This window comes from Miniopterus schreibersii (assembly GCF_964146895.1).
Source record: "Miniopterus schreibersii genome assembly, chromosome: 5".
NCBI lineage: Eukaryota > Metazoa > Chordata > Mammalia > Chiroptera > Miniopteridae > Miniopterus > Miniopterus schreibersii.
Genome location: NC_138106.1, coordinates 66,094,013 through 66,102,851, shown reverse-complemented (window position 1 = coordinate 66,102,851; position 8,839 = coordinate 66,094,013). Strand labels below are relative to the sequence as shown.

Genomic DNA, 8,839 nt, shown 5'->3' with positions numbered 1-8,839 from the left:
TTGAACGTTTCTATATATGATTCTGATGCCTTCTCGTGACTATTAAACAGCATTTTCCTTGAGAGCTATTTTTTAGAGAAATTCTTATTCTTAGAGAAATGTTATTAGTAAAACCATAATTCAGTAATAAATCTTACTGGCTCCCACCCACTTTTATCCCCAGAAAGACTTTGTGAATAATCCCCCTTCTGGATAGGCCGTAGGGATAGGGCTTTGGTCACAGTAAGTGGGAGACACATCTGGTAGTCATTTAACATTTTGGGGGGGAGATAAATTATTCTCTGGGCCTTCTAGCTGGAAGAAGCAGATGGCTTCATACCCCTCCTTGCTTTCCTAGTCTCTGGGCTTCCTGGTAAGTGGGCCTTTAATGGATATTCTCCCCAAAAATAAGGTGAGAATTGGGAACTTGTCTTACTCTAGTGTATTATTCTAGCTTTTCTCTATTTTCTCAGACTTTCAGAGAAGGAGAAAAGATTTGCAAAAGAGAACACAGTGATAATCTTGAGGGATAGTCTGGGATAAACCCACCTGAAGGAAACTGGGCTGATTTAGCTTTGGTGGGTCAAATCGAGCCAGAACAAATTAGGGTGAGTGTTTTGGGCTCTGCTGCAGTTAGCAGACGCTGAAGTGCTTCTGGGAGGCAGCTGTGGGGTGGCAGAGAGGCTCAACAGCCACCAGCTGGTGCTGAAATGACCTGGAACTTGCAGATGGTCAATCTACTCATAACTCTTCCCCTCCAGCACTCCAATACCAGAGGTGGGATGACCCTAAGATACATTTCTTCCCCTCCCCAAGTCAAAACTGCCTTGGACATTTCATTTGATCTCATTTACTTCTATAGGGTTTTTAGTGAACAAGCACGGCATTACACTTCTCTGATTTCTACATCCTTTCACGGGTTCTTTGGCTTTAAAACAAATAAACCAAAACAAAACACCTGGGGTGAATGGGCCACAATGTTTTCTCTACTAGCCACTAGGGTATACAAAACCAAGAAAATCCATACAACTGCATTAGTGAAATAAGTCCGACACAGAACACATACTACATGATACCGTTTATATGATGAATCTGAAACAATCACATTCATAAAAGCAGAGTTGGAATCTTGGTTGCCAGAGCCGGGGGAAGAGGGAACGGGGGTGTTAGTTCAAGGGCACCAAGTTTCAGCTGTGCAAGTCCTAGCCCGAGTTCCAAGGCACAGCACAGTGCCTGGAGTTAACAACACTGTGTCCTATACTTAAGATATGCCAAGAGCACAGGTCTTATGTGAAGTGCTCTTACCACTAAATATAAGAAAGAGAAAGAGGGTGGGCCCTGGCCAGTGTGGCTCAGTTGGTCAGATGTCTTCTGTGCACCGAGCTTGCCCGTCGGGGAACATGCCCAGTTTCGGGCTCTTTCCTGGTTCGAGGTGTGCAGGTGGAAGCCGATCATGTTTCGCTCTCACATGGATGTTTCTTCCTTCCTTCCTCTAAAAACCCAATAAAAAAATTTTTAATAAGAGGATAGGAGGAAACTTTTTGAGGTGATGGATGGATTGTGGTGATGTTTCATAGGTGTACATTTATCTCCAGACTCATCACGTTGTATATATTACTTAGGTACAGTTTTTGGTACTCATAAAAATTTTAATAAAACCTAAAAAAAAAAAATCCATACTACTGTGTTGTTTCAGCACTTACAGGTTTGAATCACTTGTTTCAGATCGTGTTATTGCAAGAGGGTTGGCGTGGTGGTGGCGGTGCGTAACGCGGTGAGAAATTCAGAGCGCGTCTGGGTGAGGAACTTGCTCCCCGCGCCCAGCCGGCTGAGCAGCGGGGTGCCGGCGGACCCCGACGGCACCTCCTTTTCGGAGGCTCGGCCCGGGGTCGCGGCATCTGCAGGCCCGGAGGGGCTGCTTTAGCTGCAGAGCCGCCCGGGTCACTCTGGTGGGACAGTTACCAGGAGCTTTCACAAACTTCAGTTCATAAACCTCTTTCAAAAGTCTGAAAATTCCGTGCAGTGACTGGGGCACAGAAAACAGATCTGTAACAAAGTCGGAATTGCGCGCGAAGCCCAACGGGCTGCAGCCGAAACTCAGCTGGGCCGGAAGCCGGGAGGCCGGCGTCGCGGGGGCACGTGCCGGGCCGGGTCTCCCGCCGCCCGGACCCCGCCCGCCCCGGCGGACGGCGGCGGGACGGCGGCGGGGGCGGGGCCGGGCGGGCCGCGGCCCTGGCTCCTCCCCGGGGCTGGCCGGCGGGGCGGGGGGCGGAGCCGCGGCGCAGGGCGAGGAGCCGCCGCGCGCCGGGACCTCGCAGCGCCCGCACCTCTCCCGCCCGGGATGGACCGAGCGACGCCGGCGGTCGGCGCCGAGTCGGTGTAGCCCTCGCCGGGTCCCGCGGCGCCAGGCCGGGCTCCGGGCGCACGACGCCGCCTCGCCCATTCCCCGCCGACGGCCCGGGACCGGCAGGCGCGCCGGGGAGATGTCCGGCGGCCGGAGGAGGGGCGGCGCCCCCTGGCACAGCTTCTCCCGGTTTTTCGCTCCCCGAAGCCCTTCCCGGGACAAGGAAGAGGAAGAGGAGGAGAGGCCGGGGACGAGCCGCCCGCCCGCTCCGGGCCGGGGCGCTGCCAGGTGGGAGTCTCGGGGACGTCGGGGCCCTCGCCGGACCGCCCGCTGCCAGCCTCTCGCGCCGGGCTGCCCGGGGCTCGCCGCTTTCTGTTCTCCTTTCTCCGCTGCTGAAGTTTCCTCCTCTCCCGGCCCCCGGGCCGCACCTCTCCCCGCTCCTGGGCTTGTGAAGTTGGCGGCTGGCGGCCGGGCGCAGCCCGCTCTCCTCCCGCCCCCACCCGCGGGGTTCGGCTCCCGCTCCCCGCTCCCCGCTCGCCGGCTCGGGGCAGCCGCGTCCCGCCGGCGGGGACGGGAGCGGTTGTGAGGCGGCCGAGCGGTCGCCGGGCGGGGAGCGCGCGACCCGAGCGCCGCCCGTGCGGGGCAGGCGAGGGGACGCCTCGGGGCGCCACCCCGCAGCTCTTACTTGGCCGGCTTATTTCAGTTTTCTCAAAAAACGATTTTTAAAAAAAAGTGTGATACTGAGTTCCCAAGACTCCATGAAAATATAAAAACGCCGCTCGTTTGAGTTTCCACTGCCTGGGCTTTTTCAACGCTGCCGCCCGCCTTTCCTTCCCGTGTCTCTTCGGAAACGTGTCCCTTCCCCCGATCCCAGAGGCCGGCCTCCAGCTGCCGGGGCTTCGGGAATGAAGCCGGGTCCCTCCTCAGTTGGCTTTTCTCCTTTCTCCACCCGCCATAAAGTCGTCGCGTGTGTGCGCGCGCGCGCGCTTGTTTTGGGGGTTGCGGTGGTTTTGACGCGCCTCCCTGGAAAAACAAACTAGCCGCGGGCGAGCCCCTTCTCCGCCCTGAGGCGCACACAGCCTCGCGTTTCAGGGGTCGGTGAGGAGAGGGGCTTCCACTTCTCCCTCCCCAGGTTGCGCTGGAAGAGTGTGTGACTAACCCCTGTGATGAGAAGGACGGGCCCAGAAAGCTGTGTTTGCTTCGGGTTTTAAAGACTTCCCTCGAGGGCTTCAGAGGAGACAGAACTGTAGCTGGGACTGAGCTGCTTCCATTCGCAGCGGTTTGGTGACTCGATTCTGGTCGGTTCTGGGTTCCAGTTCCCCTTCTGGTGGAACATTTACCTTATGACCAGCTGCTGATAAAATTCCACATCTTTCCAAGAAAGCGCCTGCTCCATTCGTAGGTTTCTCCTGGGAAGTTTCAGCTCCTGTTACCCTGACTGTTCATGGAGAACTTAAAATTCAAAGTTACACAGTAGTTAAAAATAGTTTTGAAGCCTGACCAGGCTCGGCCAGAATGTCAGATCTGCCAGTGCGGGCAGCCGGCCTGTGGTGCCTGCCGTGGCTGTGACCCCACTGACAATCTTGGGGAATGTGGAAGCCGCGTGTAAAAGGAATCCCAAGTGGACTTGGGAAACCTGAGTCCTGTTAGGAAGGGATAAGGCAGGCCGATTTCAGGTTCATGTCAGAATTGGCCTGAAACCCGGCCTCCCTGCCCTTCTGCCCAATTTTGGCTTTGGGGCACTTCTCCAGTCTAATCTCGTCCCTGGAGCTAACCACGCTACCAAAGAGTCTCTGGTCTCCTTACCACTTCTCTATTCTCATTAGCTCCAGAAAGGCTCGGACTGTGGCTTTTGACAATGAAAATTTTCATTGTTGCTGATACGAACACTAATTCTGTCTTCATCTTTTAGAGTTTGCCAGATGTTACGGGGATAGCAGATAATCCTTTGTGTGGGCGTTTTACCTTTTAAATGAACTTAAATCTTTCTTTTCAAGGATATAAACACAAACAAAGCCTTTATTGAAAGTTTAATGAAACAAATGGAAATGCTTAGAGGTACCAAATGTCCTAGTAACACAACACCCTGGTGTTAACAAGATTGGAAACAGAATTGGGATTTGTCACTGTGATCTTATTTCAAACTGAAAGGGTATTTTGGCTGTTTCCGTTAAGAGGCAGTAAAAACTTTTAGTCTTAATGGGAGCCAGGTTTACCTTCTGTGCGGGTGATTTTAGATGCAGAGGGGCCCGCCCATTCAGCAGAAGTGCAGTGCTTGGCGGGGTAGGGATGCAAAGCTTCTAGGGTGTGCTGTAAGTTACTTGCACTTCACGTGGTGTGAACACATCATTTATGTATTGAGCTTGCTGCTGCTATAATCTCATTAACCTTCAGCAATTAAAGAGGCCTGTTGGCATGGACACTGTTTTATATGCAGATTCAGGTGTGGGCAGTCCAGTTGCTTGTCAGCACTTATGTCTTGGGTGGTTGACCAGATCCAGAAAGTGCTTATATTCATTTATTTTAGATTATACGGAGGTTGTAAAAGTAGGTTTAAAGTTAATGTGGAAAATAATACAATAATTGGTAAATAGTAATACAAGCATGAATGCTCAGTTTCGCATACGACTATAAACCTACTTTTGCCCACCCCGGTATAACTATGAAAACTGCAATTGAAGTTTTACATAGGAAACTTGAGAAATTTGAGTTCTGTGGCTCCCAGTTTGAGAATCACTGCTGTAATGTTTAGCCTAGTTTATGGCACACAAGGAACAGACTCATTAGAAGTGATAGGGGAGAACATGGAGGGCTTCATGGTGGAGGTGTTTTTAATGGAACCTTCAAGGCATTAGTGGTGTTTCTATAGGTAGATAATTTGGCCAGGAAGATAAAGATAAACTGGGAACAGGTGGTCTAGGCTGAGCAAGGACATGCAGGTGGTTACAGTCTGTAGGGGGCTGTATACGTTAGTGGACAGAGTGAAAGAGGCGGTAAGAAAGTTGGGTTGAAGCTGGATTGTAAAGGTCTCTAACAGAGTGATTTACCCCAGATTCTGAGAGGAGTAAGGCTCAGGCGTGTGGCTGGAACTTAGGTTTCTCTAAAGGACTCCAGGGCTCTGGTTCTCTTCTCACACCATCCTGCCCACCACCCTTCTGAGCGCATTCAAAACACAGTAATATCTAAGCCACTTGGACCTGTCTTTGCCTTGCTCAAGGGTGGGTGACAATGTAGCCCATTTCAGATATATTCCTTTGGGCTGTTCCTTTAAGCGTACCAATATAGTGCTGTTGATAGAAGGTAAGAGCATCACTAGACTCAAAGACAGGGGCTGTGTGATATTTATCCTGGTGTCTCCTTTACCTAGGTCAGGTGAAGAGTGAATCTCTTTGATGATGGAGCATTAAAGCACTTATTAGTGGTTTTCAGCTAGGGGTAGTACACACCCCATCCTTGAGCATTTAGAAACCTGGAGGATCTTAAAGTGTCTCCATACAGTGTTTGCCTCTCAATTTAAAGTTCAGAGAATTTTTGCTTGTCACCATAGCTGGGGGTGTTAAATGGGTGAAGCCAGGAGGCTAATGGCTTGTTATGTAGGAGATACTCTCATAAAAATGGTCAGTAGTGCCCCCGATGCGTGAGATCTGTTGGCCCTCAAGTTCAGGTACCAACCAGTGTCGACCACAGCTTCAGGTATATGAGGAAAGGGAGCTTTGTTCTCTGCATTTTCATGGTAACTCTGTTTTCATCTATTTGAAAGCATTATAGAAGATAATCAGTAACTAGTTTAGTTAAATAGGAGATACCTGTGTGGTGTTGAAGGACCACAGTTTATGCCTGTGGTAATTAAAGGTGACTAGAAAATTCTAGAAGTCCTCAGTGGTGTGTTTTTTCTGGGAAGCTTGAGCTCCCAGGTTAATGGAAAGCACAGAACCTACTCTTGGCAGCAGAGTAGAAACATAGACTGTTTTAGAGTGTTGAAACTGTAGTGTTTTGTTTGTTTTTTTCAGGTGAAATATCTTTCTTTTGGGTTTAGGAGGTTTTATGCCAGATGGCTAATTTGAGGATTCTGTTTCTCGCTGATGGCATTCCTTGAAAACTAACTCAGTTGTTCACTAAATGTGTTAGAGTTGCCCATGTACCTCAGATTGGCCTGCAATAAATTTATGTAATCAGAACTTGTAACTGAATTGAAACAATGATAACATTGGGGGGGGGGGTGTTTCTTCATTTAAAAAGGTAATAGCAAATTTTGTAAAGTAAGAGGAAAATAATATTCCCTCAAGATAAAATATTTCCTAACTAGAATTCTGATGAATTACACTGAAGCCCAGATATGCAGAAATGCTAATACAGCTGTGGTGGCAAGAAAACACCACAGCTGTATTGATGTAAAGTTAAACTCAGGAAAATGATCTGAGCTGTCTCCTGCAAAGAAGATCAGCATGAAATGAAAGTTAAAGAAGTCATATTTATTTTGAGTCTTTTTGGTCCATTAATTTGAGTGGTTGCTATGTGTCAAGTATGGTGCTAAGCAGTGGGGACACAAAGAGGAATGACTGACCAGAACTGTCCTCAAAGAGGTCATAGTTAATGGAGATAAATATGTGCATGTCTTTTCTCAAGATGAGCTCATTATAAGCCAGGCATGTTTTGGGGGGGTGGCGGGGAGGGTGACTTGTTTGGTTCAGAACACACTTACTGTTTCATGACTGTCAAATATTGTATGAGAACTCTAATTGGGCTTTCAAAATGCCTTCTCACATTATTAACTTTTCTCTGAGCATGGTTTCATTTGCATCCTTTGCCAAGCCAGTTCCGGGGGTGATGTGATAGTAACTGTGCCAGCAGGTGAGTGGAAGCTTTCCCTCCATCCTCCTGCTCCTCCTGGACTCTGCAGGCTCAGCAAGTCATATAGATGGAGGCAGGAAAGCACATCCTTTCAGGAATCAGCATTCCAAGGGAGTGGAGATCCTTACACAAGATAGCTGGATGTTGATAGAGAAACAGATTGAAGTTTTGCAACCAGAAATAACTCAATATTTATTTAGTTGGCAGTAGTGGATGGCCAGGTACAGTTCCAGCAGGACTATCCCTCAGTGTCTAACCCCTGGGCATATTTAATTGGAAGTATCCCTAAGCAGTGAAACAAGTGTTGCTTTAGTCAGGTGGGGGTTTTTTCTGACCAGATTAGTGATGACAAAAGCTAAACCACTCTTTATTTCAGCCCTAATCAGACCCCAGCTCTATGCTTGGGGCTTTAAATACAGGGGTTGGCAAAAGTAGATTTACAGTTGTGAGTATGTGAATCACGAGTTTGTTTTTGTATTATTATTTATTTATTGTATTATTTTCTATAGAAACAACTGGAAACCTACTTTTGCCCATTCCTGTATATATGTTCACTTAATCCTCAGAGCAGCCTTACGAGAGAAGTATCTTTACTCCATTTTACAGATACATAATTTAAATCTTGGAGAAGTCCAATAGCTAATCAAAAGTCTCACAGCACCTGTGATAGAGTCAGGAGTCATAGTCTCCTTCCTGAATTCATAGCCTACAGCATTATGTGACAGCCTCCTCTGCTGAACTTGGGAAGACCCATAAAAAAAGGCTGGCCTTAGAAAATGGTTTTGAATGAAAATGAAAAACAATAGCATGCAGCTGGACATCTGCCTGGATGTATAGTCCTGGCAATTGAGAGAAAGGAAAATGAAATGTACATATTTATACAATCTATAAATTTATATTTAAACACAGAAAGGGTCAGTCTCCTTCAGTAGAGGTACAAATTGAAACTATAGCAAGATACCATATTTCACCTATTTGATGAGCACAAAGAGTTTGATGTGGGGATGCTCATATACCACTGGCAGGAGTGGAAATTGATATACCACTTTGGGGAGAAATTTGATAAGTTCTGTCAATACTACACATTCATGTACTCTGACTCAGCAATTCCCCTGTAGGAATTCCATCAGACATACACAATTCGCACAGGCCCAAAGTTCCCTATGCAAGTTTAGCCATTGCAGTGTTGTTTTAATAATCAAAAGGTGAAAAATAGTCAAGTTCCATCAGTAGTGGATTAACTGGTACATCCATGTGATGGAATATCATTACACAGCTGTCAAAAAGTCTGAGAAACCTTTTTATGTACTGATTAGGAAATATCTCCAAGATACATTAAAGTTTTTAAAAAGGCAAGATGCAAACCATTGTGTATAATATGCTCCCATTTGTATGTAAGAAAAGTATGAAAAATGTCTGTTACTAGTGTTGCATTAACTATTTAGAGGAGATGGAAGAATGAGTGAAGGAATGAGGAAGATAAGGGAGACTTTATTTTATACCTTTTTATACTTAAAAAATTATATGAATGACCTATGTGAGAAAAAAAATGGTTTAAGACCTAGTGAATATTTGTGTATAAAAGGGGGGTGGAGAATTTGTGTTCCTGAGTTGGCAAAAATTCTCCAAAGAAAGAATGAACTCCATTAATTTATTCAAGTGAGA

General features: G+C 47.3%; 1 protein-coding gene across 3 annotated transcripts in view; it reads left to right on the top strand.

Moving 5' to 3' along the window:
• Positions 1–2,362: 2,362 nt before the first annotated feature.
• The window catches only part of CRYBG3 (crystallin beta-gamma domain containing 3), a 98,433-nt gene continuing 91,956 nt past the window's right edge, over positions 2,363–8,839 (top strand). For all 3 annotated transcript variants that reach the window (XR_013998874.1, XM_081138344.1, XM_081138345.1), the window contains exon 1: positions 2,363–2,611. Coding sequence is in view for 2 of the 3 variants with exons in the window: in XM_081138344.1 (XP_080994470.1) it covers positions 2,463–2,611 (149 nt within the window). In the remaining variant the exon portion in view is untranslated. The remainder of the gene's footprint in view (positions 2,612–8,839) is intronic.